This window comes from Octodon degus, unplaced genomic scaffold, assembly GCF_000260255.1.
Source record: "Octodon degus isolate 3935 unplaced genomic scaffold, OctDeg1.0 scaffold00007, whole genome shotgun sequence".
Classification (NCBI taxonomy): Eukaryota; Metazoa; Chordata; class Mammalia; order Rodentia; family Octodontidae; genus Octodon; species Octodon degus.
In genome coordinates this window covers 26,262,737-26,282,380 of record NW_004524583.1, presented here as the reverse complement: position 1 = coordinate 26,282,380, position 19,644 = coordinate 26,262,737, and the positions used below count along the sequence as shown (strand labels likewise).

The 19,644-nt window shown below is 45.0% G+C and overlaps 1 protein-coding gene across 1 annotated transcript in view; it reads left to right on the top strand.

The window, feature by feature from the left end:
- Positions 1 to 8,380: 8,380 nt before the first annotated feature.
- The window catches only part of CUNH14orf37 (chromosome unknown C14orf37 homolog), a 130,422-nt gene continuing 119,158 nt past the window's right edge, over positions 8,381 to 19,644 (top strand). Inside the window, exons 1-3 of the mRNA XM_004624935.2 lie at positions 8,381 to 9,695; positions 14,878 to 15,129; positions 17,687 to 17,890. Of these exons, the coding sequence (XP_004624992.1) occupies positions 8,435 to 9,695; positions 14,878 to 15,129; positions 17,687 to 17,890 (1,717 nt within the window). The 5' untranslated portion in view covers positions 8,381 to 8,434. The remainder of the gene's footprint in view (positions 9,696 to 14,877; positions 15,130 to 17,686; positions 17,891 to 19,644) is intronic.

Here is a 19,644-nt window from a genome sequence, read left to right as displayed (position 1 = left end):
TCGGGTCTGCGCGCCCTCCGGGCCGGGCCGGACCGGGCTGGGCACTCGGGGGCTCGGGGCACGGCCGGCCCCAACCAGCCTCGTCTGCGCACCGGCCGGCGGGCCTTTGTGCAGGCGGGGCTGCCGGGCTGGCGCTTTTGTGTGGCTTTTTCCTTCTCCTTTTTGCTCTTCTCTGTCCCCTCCTCTCAGTTGTGGCCTCATGATCGCCACCCCGCACCAGCGGTCGGGGGAGGCGGGGGCTGCGGTGGTACCCAGACGCGCCTGGTTACTTTGCCAGACGTGGACGGTCGCGGTTGAGGTGGGGACGCCCCGTGGAAAGGTCACCTGGCCCGAGAGGCCTGCAGGCGGGACTTGGAGGAGCTGCGCTGCGCTGAGGGCTCCGGGGCGGAGAGGGGTCGCTGCCCCAGCCGACCTGGGGCTGTTTCGGACCTGTGGCGCCCTGGCTAGGGAAGGGACAGCAAGACAAGACCCTCTAGTTTGGGGTTCTCCAGAATGAGAAATGCTCACTTTACCAAGACGGCTCAAGCATCTGCCAGAATCCTGGCACCCGATCCCAATGCAGAACTGATGTGGAAGAGAGCAGGCGAGGCTGCTGCAAAGCGCTTGCTTTTGTCTTTGGAAGTTTTAGCTTGAAACTTAAGGAGGAGAGAGAAGTGGTTCCTAAAACCATCCATGAAGCTCAAAGCGTCTTTTCTCTGAGGAGCAAAATGTGTGGTCAGAAGTCTTTTGTGTGTTTCTTTGATCACGAGCTAAGCCGCTGGGCTCCCAGAAACCCTTTTCAGCCAAGCATCTTCGTCCCTGGCTGATTCCGCACACTTGGCAGCAAAGCCAACCTCCCCGAGTGAGATTTCCCAGAATTAGAATGTTGCCTCTGTTCGCCGAGCAGAGATTCGAAGCAGTCTGACTTGGTCTTAGGAGTGAAGTGGAGCTTCTTGCATTTGACAGTAAGGACCCAACCACTTAAGTGCCAGACCTGATACTGATTGCCTTTATTCAGGAGAGTCCCAGGGCTCACCAAGCCCATGTAGCCACGGCGACAGGGCCAATTACAGACCTGTGGATGGCCTTTGTATTCACGAGAGGCTTCTGTGTATGTTTCCTGATTGAGGAGTCACAGTTTGGCACTATAGGGACATTTTGATGCTAAATATAAGATCCAAATGAAGAAGATGGGCTTATGGCCTACGGAAATTGTTTTTTACTCTTTAGCTTATAGTATACATTAGTAAATGCTATAGTGTACGTTCAGTAAATGTTGGCCTGAGAAGTTGTGTATGGCACTGTGTTTTTGTTAATTGAATTCTATTTATTCTCATGTACAGAAGCTGGACTAATCTCTGCAAGATTGAAAGCTCATTCTCTAATTAAAATGTGTGCATCAGCTGTATTTTTCCATATTGCATTTTCTTGATGATGATAAGAAAAGTGTCTGAATGTAGTCTCAGCTTCCCTGAACATGACGCCTAGTGCTTAGGGAGCGCGCTGAGCAGATGAGGTTTGTGAGCCCCAGGGGACCGAACGAAGTGTTGAGTGAGTCAGGGAGAGGAGCCTTCTGTGGGTAGACAGCCGCTTGTGATCCAGCTGGGGCAGGACAGGAGTCTGTAGACCGAGAAGACGTAGGTCGCCTGGTCCCCATGATAGCGGGAGGGGAAGCTCTGTGGTGGTGATACTTAGGGGAAATGTATGTTTTGCTTGATGTGCTGGACCCCTCCCACTGCTCCCATTTCTGCAGGTCGCGGGGCTTGCGTGTCTGTTCCACACTCACAGGTCTCGTATAGTACAGGACGCATACGTTTTTAACCTTTTTTGTCTGTTGTCATTTTTGTCTCTCCTTCACCCTTTGAAGGAAACAGAATGAGTATTATTAGTATCATCGGTATTTAGTCTGAGCACTGTTAGCTCTGTGTTGTTGTAAGGAAACTGAGCTTTAGTGATTTGCCAGTGGTTGAGCCTGAACTCGAAGCCTAGTTTTAAATCTTCACTTCCTGCTCTTTCTGCCTGGGATAGGAGGACATGCTTGGGTAATAAATACAAGCGTACCTTCGTTTGTTTGCATCATCAAGTTGAGACCAAAGCTTGGGGGTTCACTGTGTAGCACTGAGCTGTGACCTGCAAGGAGGGAAAAGCATGTTTCTGGTCGTTTCCAGAGTAACTATCTTGACCCGGCCTGCTCGCCCACATCCCTGTCAGGAGGGGTGCGTTTCTCCGGGGGACCACACTTTTAGTTTTTCCCTATGTGCTTACTGCCTTCTGTCTCCTTTCACTGTGACGGAACCTACTGCTGGAAAGATCGCCTGTCATCCCTGCTCTTTAATTTATAGTAAAGGATGGCTGCAGCCCAGGTCTAAGAGCCAGCCTGACAGACCAGGGACAGCTGTCAGTAGTACAGTGAGTCAGGAGTGTGGTACTTTAATGCCACATGCGACAGTTGGGCTAATAAAGCCACAGTCTTGATAAGCTCAGCTTTGCACAAATGAAATAGTATTGGCAAGGACAGCCTCAGGGATTAAAAGCAGAGAAGACAATGGCAAATGGATCACTGAGGAGCAAGAAAGGCACAAAATGGAAAAATTATTAACACATCAGCCAGCAAGGAGCAGGATCCTTCTTTCCTTTATCAATCAAAGGACCGCTAATTGGATTTTAAAAGGTGAGGTGGTAATTGGGAAGCGAGATGACCCACAGCTCCGAGACTTACTGCTTATAACTTCATCTGTGTACATGTGTGAAATTAACTCTGAAACCTAAAATATAGCAAAACAGGGATGTACAAGTTACTGCTATTATTGAAATGACACATTGAATAGGTAACCATAATCGCCCAGGTGCTGAACAAAATATACAATTAGATAAGGATAGGTCATGGAAGGACATCAATAATAGCCTTCCAATACAAAAGAAAAACTCTGAGCATTATTTTTCTCATTACTAAACAGTCATCTATATTCAGTTTATGTGCTCGCTTCGGCAGCACATACACTAAAATATATTCAGTTTATGCCAGCAAGTATTTATTAAATATCTCTGTCTACTTGTCACTATTAGGTGTAAGATGAACAAGGGAAGCATACGGGCCAGTGTTTATGTGGAGGAAGCCTGATCCTACTGGGTTGATAAGTCCCAGCAAACGCGATAATTTGTGCTAGAGGAGCTGGAACAAGGGCGGGATGTGCACGTGCCAGTCATTTTTTATGACGGCTGTCACTTGGCTTGGGTTTGGATATCTGGGGCAGTGAAGGAGAGAGGGTGTTGGGGCCAGTGGGGTGCTGTCACAACATTTCAGAGCCTAAAATGAGGTGGGGAGGGCACTGGACCTGACTGGGATAGTGTGTATGCGTGGTTTTGATTCCTTGGGGTTGGGGTTGTAGATGTGGAGTTGGGAGCTTTACATGTGGGGTGATACGAGATGACACATCTTGGGAAGGCAGAGGGCTGTGGTGGCAAAGGCAGTGTGTTCACTTCTGTGACTTAAATACATTAAAGGAGAAAAAGGTTTATTTTGGCTCACGGTTCTGGAGATTTTAGTCCATGGTCACTGGCTGCTGCCAGGCAGAGGCGTCCTGGTGGAAGGTTGCAGCAGAGCAGACCTGCTTACTTTGTGGTAGCCGGAAAGCAGAGAGAGCAGGAAGGAGCCAGAGAGAAGGGGAGGCTCGAGGGACAAGACGTGGCCTTCAGAGGCGTGCCACACTGACCTGCTTCCCTGACTGCCTTCTCCCATGTAGTTCATTCTGCTATGAACTTATCTTTTTTATTTTTTTATTTTTTGTATTTTAGGGAAGGGCCTATAGGGTGTTCAGGGTCTCACTACTAGGCCAGACTTGTAGTGATCCGCCTGTTTACAGCCTCTCAAGAGCTGGGATTACAGGCATGCACCACCACGCCCAGTCTCAATCACCAGCTCAGCGCGCCCCTGGGGGTGGGGCAGGCATGACAGGCAGGCCCTGGGATCCAACCCCGGCCCCTGCACCTGCTTGCAGGAGCTTTAATCCACTGAGCTATTTATTTGGCCGGCCCTTGCTATGAACTTATCAGTGGGCTAATCCATTGTGAAGACAGCCCTCACACAGTCTCCTCACCTTTCCAGAAGCCGCACCTTTGATCACAGGAGCCTTCTGGGGACACATTTTTTGCTTCAAACTATAGTAGGTAGGGACCTTGAAGTCTGACAAGATACACAGGATCAAAACCAGATGCTATCACTTAGGCAAGTTAATTATCCTTTGTAAGCCTGGGGACAATAATAGTATCTGCCACATTAGGTTGTTGTAAAGATTTAAAAAAGATAAATTCCACAAGGTGGCCACAACATGTGGCGCAGATTACCTCCCAAGTGGTAGCTGTTTTTGATTGATTATTGTCATTGTTATTCTTGAGAATAAACCATCTGGATTGTATTAGGTGGATTAGAGAGGAGAGAATATACAAGGATGACCAACTTAGAGGCAATTAAATAATGCCAATCCAGTGAGGAGGCTTGAAGGGACAATTCCAGGAGAGAGTATAAGGGAAGGGTTTATACAAGTTGTGAATCAAGAGGGTAAAAGAGAAGAGTTTGCAGTGTCCCCAGTGTGCAGTGCTGACTCTGCCCCGTGGAATGCGGAGATGGTGATTGAGACTGGGTGTTGTGGCATGCACCTGTAGTCCCAGTGCTTGGGAGGCTGAAAACAGGAGAATCACTACGAGTCCAATCTATGTAGTGAGACTCTGTATACCCTGTCCTAAAACTCATAAAAACAAAAAGAAGAGTTCAAGGTGACACCTCAGTTTAGATGAGGATGGTTGTGTTTAGCGGGTAGCCAAGTAGATTGTGGACTTTAAAAGATGAAGACGGAGGGCTGCGGAGACAGCTCAGCGGCGTAAGCACCTGCCTGGCATGTGTGAGGTCTCAAGTTCGATCCCTGGTAAAATGAAGAAAGACCTGGAACCTGATGGCCTCTCTGGGTTGCAGATGTGTCTGCTTCTGCCCTTTATAAAGCTGTTTTTTTCCCTCCTTTTAAGGTACAAGAATAGTGTGAATGATGGGGAGAAGGAGCAGATGGCCTCAGTACATAGACCAGAAAAGGCTCACCTCCAGTCTTTCAGGAGACGGTGAAAATCTGAGATTAGCTGTCTTTCTTTCCCCACCCACACCGGCTATTTACAGTAGTATTGTGTATGAGGAGAAAGGAAAATATGAGGCAGATTTTCACTCATTTCCACGGTTGGGCAAAGCTTATGTTCTCTCTTCATTGTGCATGGCACTCGGTTTACCTGGGAGATAGCTTTGTCATTATAAGAATATGGCGACAGGCTATTTCCCTTTGTGTCTTTACTTTGGAAGCACCTTGAAAAGGCAGTATTGATTTTATTTTATTGGCAGTATTAATTTTAATTGGAAAAGTATTGACCAAGTTCTTAGAAAATTGGATTATTTAGTCTGACTTTATTTTTTCATGTTGTCTTTCATGTGTCTTTGAAACTTAAATATTTCTGGGCTTGACAAAGACACTGATTCTAGGCTGTGTCTATTTAAGATTGTCAAAGATAATGTTTGGCTGGACAGCTTATCTCCCCGCTGTTGGCGGAAACGTAAATTGCTCGGAGGACTGCCAGGCTGGCAGGGCACCTTGATAGCGAACCATAGCCGAAGTGCTGCTGACTTGCCGGGCAGATGCTTAGGCTGCTGAGCTATATCCCTGGCCCTGAAAGGGATTTTGAAAACTGTTTGGAGCTAATATCTACTATCAGTTAAACATTGAGTTAATTTATTTGTCTGAATTAATTTGTACTGACAGATCAAGTGAAAAGAAGACAGTAGCTAATGGGAAAAAGTAGAAGTTTTCTTTTAGTATTTTTATTAAATATTCTTCAGACAGAGTTAATTTCATAGAAGACCCAGAGTTTTAATAAGCAATGAAATCTGCCTTCCACCTCTACCAGCAAAGCAGGCTGTAGACATTCATCTGTTTGTTCAATGAGTGCTTGCTAAGCGTTTCTTCTAAGCGTGGCATGTGGCCTCGTAGGTGTTGAGGACAAGAGAAGACACCCATCTTCAAAAAATAGTTGTAGGTGATAATTTAAGGTTAGGAATATTGACATTGAATTGACAATGGTCATTCTTTCCTTAAATTTCTAATGTATTATAACTCCCATTATGGGACTGTCCTTTCTCCTATCAAAGTTCAGGTGTGGTTTTTTTTATATTTTAGGACAGAGTCTACAGGGTGTACAGGGTCTCACTGCATAGATCGGACTCATAGTGATCCTCCTGTTTCCAGCCTCCCAAGTGCTGGGATTATGGGCATGCAGGCACCGCGCCCAGTCTCAGGCGTGTTTTGAATAATGGGGAGAAGGAGCATATGATGGGGCTGGCCAGGACTAAAGCTTAGCAGACTAAAGTGCCTGTGGGACTGGTGCACTGAGATAGCGAATGAGATGGGGCGTGGTGGCGCACGCCTGTAATCCCAGCACTTGGGAGGCTGAAAACAGGAGGATCACTATGAGTCTGATCTGTGTAGTGAGACCCTGTACTAAATACATTAAAAAAATAAAAATAAAAAAAGAAGGAGCATATGGCCTCAATACACAGACTAGAAAAGACTTGTGGTTTACCCCACTTTTTCTGCTGTAATTGGATTTAGAAAACAGGTGGCAGATGCAGACTCAAAGGAGGAAGGTCCTTTAGAGCAAAACTTGAGTATCTCACACAGAAGTTCTAAAATTCAAGGTGTGGATGAAAATAAGACCTTGAGGGGAAATTCTTTTTCGGAAAGGCAGTTGGGTCTGTATTAAGTCTTTATTTTTTGTTCTCTTTTCTGTTCAATCTCATTTGTTCATACAATTCTTCTGCCAGCCCACAGGACCGGAACATTTGCTCAGTCTTACGGGTATCTTGCCTAGTTGATGACAAAATTATGGTTCTAGAGAAATATTTTTGTTTTCTGTCATATAGGTGAGGTATAAACATAGAGTTATGGAGGCAGGGATTTCAGAGGTCATTTTGTCAAAGGAAAAACTAAAGCCAATTGCTTGGTATCACATAACAAGTTTTAATACCAAGAAAACTAAAATGCAGAAATCATCTTTCTGACGGCAGTCTGTGTCCCTTTGAATTCTGTCTCCATTAATGACGGCTTGTGTCTTCCATGATTTCAGTCCAAAGCACGTGATCCGGTAGGCCAAGCTTTTAGGTGACACATTTTCATTTTCTGGGATGTTAGTTATGTGTAGTTGAATATCTGTTCAGGAACAGCTATCTGAACAGATCCAACATGATCCCGAGAGTCTATGGCTTCTAGGCCTCTTCCAATACACAGTTTTCTAGCTCATTTTCTCACTGACTGACTCTTAGCATATAGCTCTCATAGGTTTGCGTGATGCTGTGTGGTCACCTGTCCTGGCTGCATGGCCTTGGGTGTGCTTTTGGGCTCATCCAGAGGACAGCAATGTTCACGATGAGGACGTGCGCCAGTGCATACTATGTTTCTTTCTTAATTATTTCCCCCATATTTTCTCCTTTAAAAATGCCAGAGTTTAATTTACTGCGTGTTTCAAACCCCCATTCTACCTCTGCTTTGAACCCTGTGTTGAATCAGAGTGTTTCATGACTAGACACGAAGGAAAGGAGAAGTGTGCCTTTTGTGCAGGCAAGATTTTTGTTTGAGAATTTTAAGTCCTACTTTTAATTTTCTGGAGAACTTGCAGCATCGCTGAGATTTTTTTGTGGGTGTGGTGCTGCAGACTGAAAAGGGAGAAATTTCTGAGGTGGGGTGCTCTTTGGCCACTCTTTTAAGGGACACTAATTCTGTTGATCAGGATTCTGACTTCATGGTCCTAGTCAATTCCCAAAGACCCTGTGTCCTAATGTGAATACATTGATGATTAGATTTCGACATATGGATTTGGGGGACACAAACTTTCAGACCATGGCAATACCTAAAAAGTTCTTTGAATGAGTATGCAACATTTATTTTCTATGTTGTGGACATGTTGCTGTATTTTCTGCAAGTTACTTGCCTACATGATTAACAGGGGAATGAGAGAGGAATTTGGGATTCTCATTGAGGATCAGCAGAGGATGAATTGAGTTTGGAGCAGATGTTGCAAATGTGACTTCAAGGGTAATTTATTTCAAGTAGGTGTTTGAGAAACAGCGACCTAATACTTGAACTATGTGTACCTTTTCCTAGGGAGCGCGAGTTAAATTGGCTGCAGAATTCAGCAGGGAAAAAGTGAACTGGGTTATCTGTGTCTCCAGGGTGCAAAGAAATAGAACAGCCCTTTCCTACCTGCCTTCTCTGTTTGTGAAGTCAAGGGGACTGTTTTCCTTGCAGTTCCATTTAAAGGACCTTGTAAACTATGTGTCTATGACCGTTTGATGTGCTTTATTTTTCTGCAGGACTCAGTTGCTGGAATTGTGAACTCTGCCCATTTCCGTGCACATTTATCTTCCACTATGAGCAGATCGGTTGTCTTGCACTTTTGTCTGGCTTTCGGTGGCCTTCTGTTTCTTAACTTTGCCACACAATGTTTGGCTTTCCCCAAAAGAGAACAAGAGCGGTCTGAGAGGATCAGTGTGGATGACCTGGAAAATAGTTCCATGACTCCGAAGCAGACACGCCAGCTGGTGTCCTCTGAAGATGCAGTAAGAGCCTCCCTAGAACCATCAGCAGTGTCATTAAATAACATCCTCTTGAGTGACAAAGAGATCCAGCCTACAGGAGCTGGGCTCCTGCAGTCAAGCAGTGCTGGTCTTTATACTGCTACGGAGCAGGAGGTTCTGGCAGGTGAGGATGTGTTTGGTTCCAGCCAGCCTGAAGGTCTGTCTGCTGAGAGTGAGCTCCCCAAGGCCACCCAAGCTGTCGCCCTCCTTGCAGCTGCTTCTCCAAATCCCAGTGTGCAGGAGGGACCCTTGAGCAGCAGCCACAGTCAGCCCCTTGTAGAAAGGCCCATGGAAACAACACAGAGTTTCCTGACCTATTTGGATGATCAGTTGTTTGCAACTGGCAGTCAGGAGGGTGTCAATCTGAGACGTACACCTTCATCCTATATGGACAGTAAAGAAATGGGAACCACCAGTCCAAGGACAGAGAAACTTGAAGGAGCCACAGACCAGAGAACAACTTCTTTTACTGATGCCAAATCTGAAGCAGACACTGTACCCGGAAGCCTCTCGCCTAATGGGGAGAAACCCTCACAGATGACAGCTGAGATGACCCAGACCACTGCCTCCGAGCACTTGTTGGTGGCAACTGCCATGTATACCCTGAGTGTGGAGCCGGAAGCTGACAGCTTGCTGGGAGCCCCAGAAATCACAGTGAGCACTGGCTTGGCTGTCCCAGCCACCTCTGTCCTAAGTGAAGAATGGGATGACACCAAATTGGAGAGCCGAAGCCAGATAAGGACCCCAAAAGCAGACAGCCTAGAGGTAACAGAAGTGGCGGAGGTGGCTCTGGGGCTTCCAGAAGGAGAAGCACTCACAGTCCCATCCCTGCTGACTTCACAGGGGGACGAGAGAGCTGCCTCCGCGCGCCTCAGGTCCTCTGCTCCCACGAGCCTGGGAGATCTGGCGTTTTCTGATGTGAGCCTGTTTCAGGGTCCCGAAGGCATCTTGGATTCCACCAAGGAAGAAGGCGCCGAGTTCCTCACAGAGACAACCGAGTCTGTGTCAGAGGTCCTGTCGGAGGCGTATGGGCCTCTGGGACATGCACTGAAAGGTAAAGGAAAATGGAAAAAGACAGGAGGAAAGACAAGCTTTGTTTAATTTGGAATTTTGATTTGGTTTTATTTTTAAAAGGCAAATTAGAAATAGGTTGTTAAAGTATTAATGGAAGGCAAGCGTTCAGGTAAATTGTGTATTTTATATAAAACTTATACCCACATGGAACCCCTGCATGTAGGCTGGGGGGCTTCAGCTAGGGACAGTCCTCTCCTCTCCCCTTCCTCCCCCATCAGACATTTACCAGTGTTTGGAGATACTTTAGTTGTCACAACTGAGGGTGGCTATTGGCGTCAGTGGGCAGAGGGTCAGGGATGCTGGTGAACGTCCTGGCATCCCACAGGAGCGAAGACATTTGATACAATGTATCAATACATGGAGGCTGAGAAACCACTAAAATGCCTAACTCCACAGGAAAATAGGAAAGCATAACTCCACAGGAAAATAGGAAAGCATAGCTGTCTGCTTAAATAGTATCGTAAACAGTACAGGTTGTATGTTTATATATTATAAAAGATACATCTCTAGTACTTCTCACCAAAAAGCTTCAGGCAAATATTTATCAAATAGTATTAACCACGTTAGTTCTCTGACTTTATTTACTCAAAAATAAATCATTGAGACATAAGAGGACAGAAAGATAAATCACTGGCTGGCTTGATTTTTTTTTTTTTTTTTTTTCCTGGCTTGATTTTGTAGTTTTTACTTTTTCTTGGCTTTTCACCTGTGGCTATAAGCTAACATGCCTTGTATGTATCATACTGAATAATATTTTTTCTTTTATTATGAGTAGATGGCCAAATAATTGCTTCATCAAGAAGGAAAATCTTAGTGTAAACTGATTCGAAAATTTTGAAACAGTTACAATATATTATTTCCAAGTAGCCCAATTAATGGAGATATCAAATTTGTAATGTTTTATGAAGTGTCATTGGGATTCAATTAAAATAATAAAAAATCACTTGGTAAATGAGAAAAGAAAGATTGAATTTTGCACATCTAATTAATTTCTAAGGACAGAAAGACCAGGTATACTATAAGTTTTCATACGGGCTTTTTGAAAATGTTTTGTGAGTTGGTTTTTCAGTGACATTAAGAAAGTGGGGGCTGGGCCGGCCGGGGAGATGGCTCAGTGGAATAAGCACTTCCCTGGCAAGCGCAAGGGCCTGAGTTCAATCCCCGGTTCCGCAAAAAAAAAAAAAAAAAGAAAGTGGGGGCTGGGGAGATGGCTCAGTAGAATAAGTGCTTGCCTGGCAAGTTCAGGGCCTGAGTTCAATCCCCGGTTCCACCAAAAAAAAAAAGAAAGTAGAGGCAGTATGACATGAAGATATTAGATGTGATTGAATAAGAAGTTGTTTAGTTATCCATAGCACTTAGAAGATATTTCTGGAGGATTAAAACATATAGTCCTGGATTATTCCCTGCATGATTGAATTTATGATTCTTAGATTCCAGACTTATGTTAGCTTCTGTAAATATAAGCTAATCATCTCACTTAACTATAGTCATTCAACAGGTGACTTTTTGTTAGGGTGACACCTGGCACATATGAGATGTTCAGTAAATGCAAGTTCAATAGATGATTAACTCAAGATAGAGAACTACTCAGACTGGGGTTGTCCAAGTTGATTACCTACTTTGTGCAAGTTAATCTCTCTCTCAGTGTTCTTGGTAGAGAGATGAACAATCCACTCATTCCTTTTTAAAATTTATTTATGTATTTGGTACAGAGTCTCGCTATGCAGCTTGAACTTGTAGTGATTGTCCTGTCTCAGCCTCCCCGGCACTAAGGTTACAGGTGTGTGCCACCATGTCTGGTTTCGGGGCTGGCATGGCGCATCTGGGGTTCTGGGGCCTGCATGGCAAGCAGTACTGGGGATCGAACTTGGATCCTTGAGCTTGCCAGGCAGGCGGCGCTTAGACCGCCGACCTCTCTCCCCAGCCCCTAGTCATTCCTGTCATTTGAATTTTCTTGGTTCATTTAGCCAGGTCCTGAACAAGGTGAAAGAGCAGGAGGTGAGCGGCTGCTGAAGGGATGGAGCGTCACAGATTTGTGTATCTCACGAATGTGCACCCTGTGGCATCCTGCCAGTGGGAGGCAGTGTCAGAATCTCACAGGAGCAGGAGCCCCTCTGTGAGCTGCGCTTGTGGCATTTGGGTTGTGTGTTTCTTGTGAGACTCTAAGGTGCTAATAATAGAAATAAGGTGCACAATAAATGCAGTGTACTTGAGTGGTCCTGAACATCCCCGACTCCATCGCCTGTGCAAAAAATCGCCTTCCATAAAAGTGGTCTCTGGTGCTGCAGAGGCTGGGGACCGCTCCCATGGAGTTCAAAAGAACCTGGGGGATTGCAGTTGATGACAACAGGAGTCATCGAATAGCCAACCCCCCAAGACTGACCCTCCTCAAAAAGAAACCCAACCAAACAAAATCTTCTACCCATTTCCTGATGATTACAAATAGTTTTTGCCTGTTTTTGGAGACAGGGTCTCATTATGTAGTGCACGCTGACCTTGAAACCACCGTGCAATCCAGGCTGGCCTTGAACTCATAGCGATCTTCCTGCCTCAGTCTCCTGAGTGCTGAGATTACAGGTGTGCATCACCACGCCTGGCTCTGTAAGTATTTTTTGAAGGAAATAAGTAAAATATATATCATGCTAGAGTCCAAGGACCACTGAGGGTGTCATTTTTTTTGAGAATATGCAATGATTTCTTGGTCTTCTGTCTGTTAACAGATGAGTATCCTGAGATTATAGTCAGTCCTCTGATTCAGTTAGCGCATTAGTTCAATGAAAGTTTGTGAGATAATCTATCACAAGTATTGTGTTCTTTCTCTGTAGGAAGTAGGAAGAGTGATGATGGATGTTGGGAAGGTTTGACTGTTATTTTAAAAATTACCATTTATATTTCTAATTCTCTTTTTCCAAAGTTGTCGCTTGTTTCAGGTGCTATGCATTTTTTGACATTTCTTGCTGTCTTGTAAAACATTTTGACATTTCTCTCTGTCTATATGAATAGAGACTGTAGATGACAGTTTACATATTTGTTCTCAAAAGTGTTCAAAAGTGCTTTTAAAAGTGAGGAAAATGTGAAGAACACTTACTTCTTAAAATGGTAACACTGTAGTCTTCTTGTGGTAGACAGCATTGCCCCTGACGCTGAATATACAAAGGGCACCGATCCTGGTTCTCAGGACATTTACAGGCTTCCTGGAGAAAGAAAAAGAAAGGATCTATTTATAATGATAGAAAGAACAAACTGGAAGTTTAGGTAAAACATTGTACCTTGGTTCACTATAACTAACCAGGTGTATTAATCCACCAAATGTAAGAAGCCCTTAATTCAAAAGAAAAAAAAAACCTGTAAGCTGATTGGATTCCAAGAACAGGAACTGCTTTTACTGAAACAAATGCACTGTTCTCAAACCAATAAATTGCCTTCGAGGAAAATAACTTTAAAATTATGTACCATGATGTCATTGATGAAAACTTGGAGGAAGCTTTTCCCAGATATTCCAGACTATTAGTTTTCATTGTCTGACTTATTGAACTTGCTATTCTGTAGTGATGTGAGACGGAAACCTGATGTCCTGGAGAAAAGAGCAAGAAAACAGAGCCCAAGGAGACCTGTTGTCTCTTGTAAATCAGGGAAGCTGGGATACAAGGCCGCAGATAATGGGCGTTTCCTGGAGGCGTCCTGTGTGTTCTTTTATCCTTCACCTGGGATGTGACCAGCTGGTGTCGTTGTGAACTCAGAGCTTGGTGAATGCCAGAAGGCAATACAGATAGCAGTTAGCTTGCAGCAAATTAGCTATGCAGTTTCCTTAGCCTCTTTGTAGTCCTCAATAAATGTGTGGGTCACTTGGAGTGGGGACTAAGCTCAGTGAATCCTCTGAGGTTGTATTAATCCAGGCTTCTGGTCGTTTCTTTTGGCTCCTGGTAACACACAACACTAGTGTGCTGCATATCCAGACTGGTATTTGAAGAAAGAGAGACAATAGATCTGTCACTTTGTTGTAGTTTCTAAGTACGCGACATTTCCAGCATAGACCACGTCCTAAGAAGGCTGCGATTTTGGGTCCTTGGCGTATAGAGTCTCAGTGTTAGCATTGCATCGAGAACATCGTGTTGTTGTGGGAAGGCAGACTCTGCTGGTGTGTTCTGTCATCGTTTCAGTTCCCTTTGGGTCTCACTTTCTGTAGTGGTCTCTCTACACTTAGGCTCCTGAGCTGTCTCCCCGCCCCAGATTGCTTTCTTGACCAAGGGGCTATTCAGCTTCCATGAGACCACCCTGCTGCCCGCCTTGCATTAGCACGTGGGGCGGGGGCTGAACTCAGCGCTCAGCGGGCACTTGGCTCTGGGCGTGGGGGACGTGTGGTAGAGACTCACAGAGCATTCGTTACTGTGTTTGTGACTTTCCTTTAAAATAGCAGCTTTGGGCTGGCGAGATGGCTCAGTGGTCTAAAGCACCTACTTAGAACAAGCTTAGCAAAGCACAGGGACCGCGGTTCGATCCCCCAGCACCACATGCCAGCCCGCCCCGCCCCCTGGTGGGCTGAGCTGGCCACACACACACACACATAAATAAAATTTAAAAAAAATAGCAGCTTTTCCTTTTGTGAAATGCAAATATGAAGATTAATATAAACAAATGCCTCTTGAGGATTTTTTTTTTTTTGTAACTTATTTTTGTATAATTAAGCTTTGGAACGATTCTGTACGATGGATGCTGCTATTTTCCCATTTGCTAGTCAGGAAACAAGGATGAGAGATGTTCTTATTTCTTAACAAACTGATTATGTTAAGTATTCAGCTATTGATTTTCCTGCTTTGCTTTGCATTTTAGTCTAGTTTTTTTAACATTAATTTCTTTAGGGGCCGGGGAGATGGCTCAGTAGAATAAGTGCTTGCCTGGCAAGCGCAAGGTCCTGAATTCAATCCCTAGTACCAAAGAAAACAAAAAAAGTGTATGACATTAATTTCTTTACTTCTGTCTGAGATGAACCTATAAGTCCTAAATGCAGTACCAGTGACAACATTTATTCTTTGGCCTATTATTTTGGCGTTTTGTCTGTTTTCCCCATGCCTGAAATAGCTACCAGCTTATTTTGTTTTGATTTATTGATTGCGTGGTGATTTTAAGGATTGGGTCTATTTTAAATATTTTCCTCTTTAAAGACACCATTACTCCAGAAATGACAACGGCTGCTCAAGACCCAGAGACCTCTTTGCCCTTCGAGACCCCAGAGCAGGCCGCCACCCTGGAGGCTCCTGGAGGCCATGAGGAGGGTGAGAAAGCTGAGGAGGCCGCTTCTCTTGTGTCCGGTGCTCCTGGTGTGACTCAGCTGTCCAGAGGATGGGGGCCTTTGGCCACTACAGCTTCAACCACAGCAGCCCCTCTGCTGCTTGAAGTCACCCCTGCTGCAGAAGGTCAGTAAGGGCGGGGCCAGGCTGCGGTGCTTTGGGGTGGCTGTTTTCCCTCGGTCATGAGGAGGATGAGTGAGACAGCTGTGCATACACACCCTGCCCAGACTGTGGGGACCCCTGTGTCACTTGTGGAGGTGAGGTGCAGCCTGTGAGGTGGCTCATCTGTGGGTCTTCCACAGTCTGCGTTTGCTATGAGGGCCTGGCTTGGAGTCCCTCCTTCGTCCGTGTTGGTGTTGTGGCTTCGAGCAAGGGTTTCACCTCCTGTAAGAGGGGGCTCGCCCATGTGTAAGTGATGCCTCTCTGTCTCGCAGGCCACTGTAGAGCTTTGAAACAGGTGCAGAGGGCTTTCTATGTAATGGGATGGAATGCTCTGCTCACTTAAGGGCAGTGGAATTCTGAAATTTGGTTGATTATTATACTCCTGTGGGAATTAAAAACTTAATATCTAAAAAACATTTTTTGGACTTAATATCACTGTTTTTATCATTGCTTCAGCTAAGGCCTATTTTTTGTATGTTTTTACTGAGTTATTTTCAACAGTGTAGTGAATGCTTTCTAATCCATTCTCCCTCCCCTATCTCCAAACCAGACGGCAAAAGCCTGGGTCCTGGACAATAACCTGCACACACAGAGGCCCTTTGTCTCAGCCCTGTCTCCTGGCTGTAGGCATTCTCAACCCTGTTCCCAGAAGCCCTTTCCCATCCTTCTGAAAATGTTTCTTTACATTTATATTCTTACAAATGCACATTTGAAATTTTTACTTGTTTTTAACATTATAAAAGAAACAGTATATTATAGAGGAACTTTTAGGGGCTTACAGTTTTTACTTAATAGTCTATGACGAAGATCTACATCCTGTACTTGTTTTGTTTTCACTACTGCATAAGGAAAACACGCCGCAGCTTGTGATAAGTTCTGGCCCTAGTATAAGTCGCTATATTATGATGGTGGTCATCTAATGTGGCTTAAAACGACAGCCTATCTTCCCAGAGACCACCTCCCTCCTTCTCCAACTCAGCCTAGGGTGCAGTTTCCTTTCACCTTTCCTGCCGCCACAGCAAAGACCCCAACTAGCTCCTCATATATTTCTGAACATCCCCCTCAAGCTCCACCCCTAACAAAAGTCTGTAAAAGCCTCAGCTTTCTTTGTCTCAGGCCAGAGGATCCACCTGACCCCTCTGCCCTCGATCCTGTCTGTGTCTTTGGAGCTAATAAAGGCTTCTTTTATCTTCCCTATTTTACTGCACTGCCAGAAAAACCTATCAGTTTGTCCAGTCCTCATCCACTGTCTCACCGCTTTGCATTTGAGTCCTTTCTGGCTTTGGATATGATGGTGGCTGAGAGCATTCCTGTGCATGTCCCCACTGTGTGTGCAGGAGCTTCTCTGTTAAGGGGTCCGAGTGCTGGCCCGAGGGTGCGTGAGTATTTGACACTTCTGCAGTTAATGCCTCTTTTCCAAGGTGGATATAATAATTTATACTCCCACCAAAAGCAGGATGTCCTATAATTTTTTTTTCTTTTTTAAAGAATAAATGTAGGGGGGCCAGGGAGATAGCTCAGCGGAATAAGCGCTTCCCTGGCAAGCGCAAGAGCCTGAGTTCAATTCCTGGTTCTGCAAAAAAAAAAAAAAAAAAAAAAAAAAGAATAAATGTAGGATGCTCTACCACTGAGCTACATCTGTAGGTCTTTTATTTCTCATTTTGAGACAGGTCTTGCTGAGTTGTCCAGACTAGGACTGAATTTGTGGTCCTCCTGCTTCAACCTCTGGAGTAGTAGGAATGACAGGAGTATGTCACTGTGTCCAACCCTGGGAGCTTTCACAAAACACTTTCTTAGGCCAAGCAGATTCTAATTTAGATAGCTGAGTTATGTAGGTGAGAGTGTACATTGTAAAAAATCACCTCCGTTGATTCGGATGCTCAACCAGGTTTTCAAGCTTCTGGTGTTTGAGAGTCTTAGGCTTAAAGTGTCTTGGCCCTAGTGTTGTACAGTTGGATGTGTTGAGCTTGAACACGTTCCAGGTATAGTTCTAGGGTCTTATTCTTTGACTTGGCTTTGAGAAATGTATTTGGTCTTTTCAGAGTCTTGCTGGGCTATGTTTTAACATTTTTTATTAAATTTTCTACCTATGGTAATGTGTTATACACATTACATAAAACATGTTATGCAAAACTGTAGCATTGTCAGCAGAACCAACGGGAGATTGAAGTTTAAAAGCATGGGGCTGGGGCTGGGGTTGGGGAGATGGCTCAGTGGAATAAACGCTTCCCTGGCAAGCGCAAGGGCCTGAGTTCAATCCCTAGTTCCACAAAAAAAAAAAAAAAAAAAAAAAAAAAAAAAAAAAAAAAAAAGCACGGGTCTAATGCGAGGTAGCATGTTTTCCTGGCTGCTGACGTGTGTGCTATGGATGTAGGAAGGAAGGCTGGTCTAAGTACCACACTTACTTACTGCATGTGGGCTCTGGGTGTTATTCATCATTTCTTACCTAAAAACGAGAAGCACATGTCTACACTTTACCCAGAGATGTCTGTGGGTTAAGTCTCCTTTCTTTTTTTGGCAGGCTTCGTGGACACAGTCACACTGCCGAATGAGGAATCCAACCCCGCGTGGGGCTTTCAGGTGACACCTGTTGGAGTGGTGACGGAGGTGACTGGCTCCTCCCTGGCTCCTCCTGCTTCTGAGGCCTCACTGGAAGGAAAAGCTCCTTTCAGGAGTGCTGTGCACACAGCCACCCCGTATGGCCTGGAACAGCTCGAATCTGAAGGTATCCATGGCTTGAAGGGATGTTGCTAGCACTGGTGGGGAGTCAGTGGCCAAATAGTTCCAAGAAGATTAGGTAGAAGTTGTTTAATCTGCAGTGTCCATCCGGGGTTGCTGAAGTCTGGGCTAGCCAGATTTGCCTGCTACCTGCTTTTGTATGACCCAAAAGCTAAGAATAGACTTTACTTTTGTAGATTTTTTAAAAAAGAAGAATATTTTATGATATGTAAAATTTATTTAACATTCTAAATTTCAGTGTTCAGCGTAGCAATCCAGCTATACCCATTCACTTACGGACTATCCGAGACTCCTTTTGGGCTAGAACAGCACATTGAAGTCTGATAAAAGACTGAGTGGTCCGGAACACTACAGCCCTTACAGCACGGCCCTTTACAGAGCAGCTTACAGACCCCTGGTGTAGATGAGTGACTCGCACCTACACCCGATTCGGACCTCATGGAGCTTGGCTTGTACTGAGCCCCAGTGCCCGAATCTCTCCTGCAGTGACCCGAATTAGGTTGCCGTCGGGTAGGATTTGGCGTCAATGTTTTTAAAAAGTGCCTTAGACTTTAGGCTTGACTGAGAATGGTAAGCTTAAAAGGAGAAGTTGATTTCCCCACCTGCTTGCCTTGGATGGAAGTTTTAATGCATATTCCATTTTCTTTTGAGATTAAATTAATTAATTGGGAATTAATTAATTAATTAATTAATTTGTGGCTCAGGTTGCCTGAAGGGCAGGGCTAGCTGGGGATCGAACCTCTATATCCTGTTCCTCACTGCCTTTGTTTAAGCAGGCACTTCAACAACTGAGCTCAGGGCAGGCCCCCTAGATTAGATTTATTGGTACGATGTAGAGATTCATTGTGACCACATTCTCTGTTTTCACCGCATGGCTCTGTTAATGCTGAATTAGTGTCCCTTGTAGCATCTCTGGGTCAGCGTTTCCACTATTTGGAGATAGGTAGTCCTTTTGCTAAGACTGAGAAATTCATGCCAAATTATACTCGGCAAAACATTGGTGTTTGGTTTGAAAAAGGTATTTGGGACATGGCTTCCCATGAACAAAATGAGAAAACTAGAATAAGACTGGTGGTGGATGATTACTGTAATCAGCGTTTTGATAGATGAACAGTATCTGGTAAGAGGTAAAAGAAGTACCCAGCAATCTGTGGTGAACACGAAGCACCCGGACACCAGGGAAGGTCCTGGGCACTAAGCTAGCTTCATGTTCAGTGCAGGAAGGACACAGGACGTGCTGTCGCGGTGGCACTTCAGTGCATCGGCTGAATTCATTTCACGATTCTGGAAAAGATAACCGCATTTGTGTTTCTGCCGGAAAGGTGATGCAGAATTTGCAAACGACAGAATTTTATTTGCGAACCAAGTTGTTTACAAACAAAAGTGTTTGTGAAGCGAGGCAACACTGTCATTTTCTCTTTTGTCTACTGCTGATAAGGGAGTTTGGCTTGGTTCATGGGAGACATTCATGTAGAGTCTCAGGGTAACCCTGGCACTGTGTTCACAAGAAGAATGGCATTTGGGGACCACTGGGTGGATTTCTGCAGGGAAATTCTGGCTAGAGGAATGGAGAAAGGAGGCCCAGAGGCTGACTTTCCCAAGGTCCTCAGGGGGACAAATGCTGTAGTGCCTTTAGTTTAATGCCTCAGGTGACTGTCCCCTCAGGTGGACAGCCATGCCCAGACTTGGTGCTGTCTGGAAAGAGCTGTCTGGAAAGAGTGAGGTTTCTGTGTTAAAATT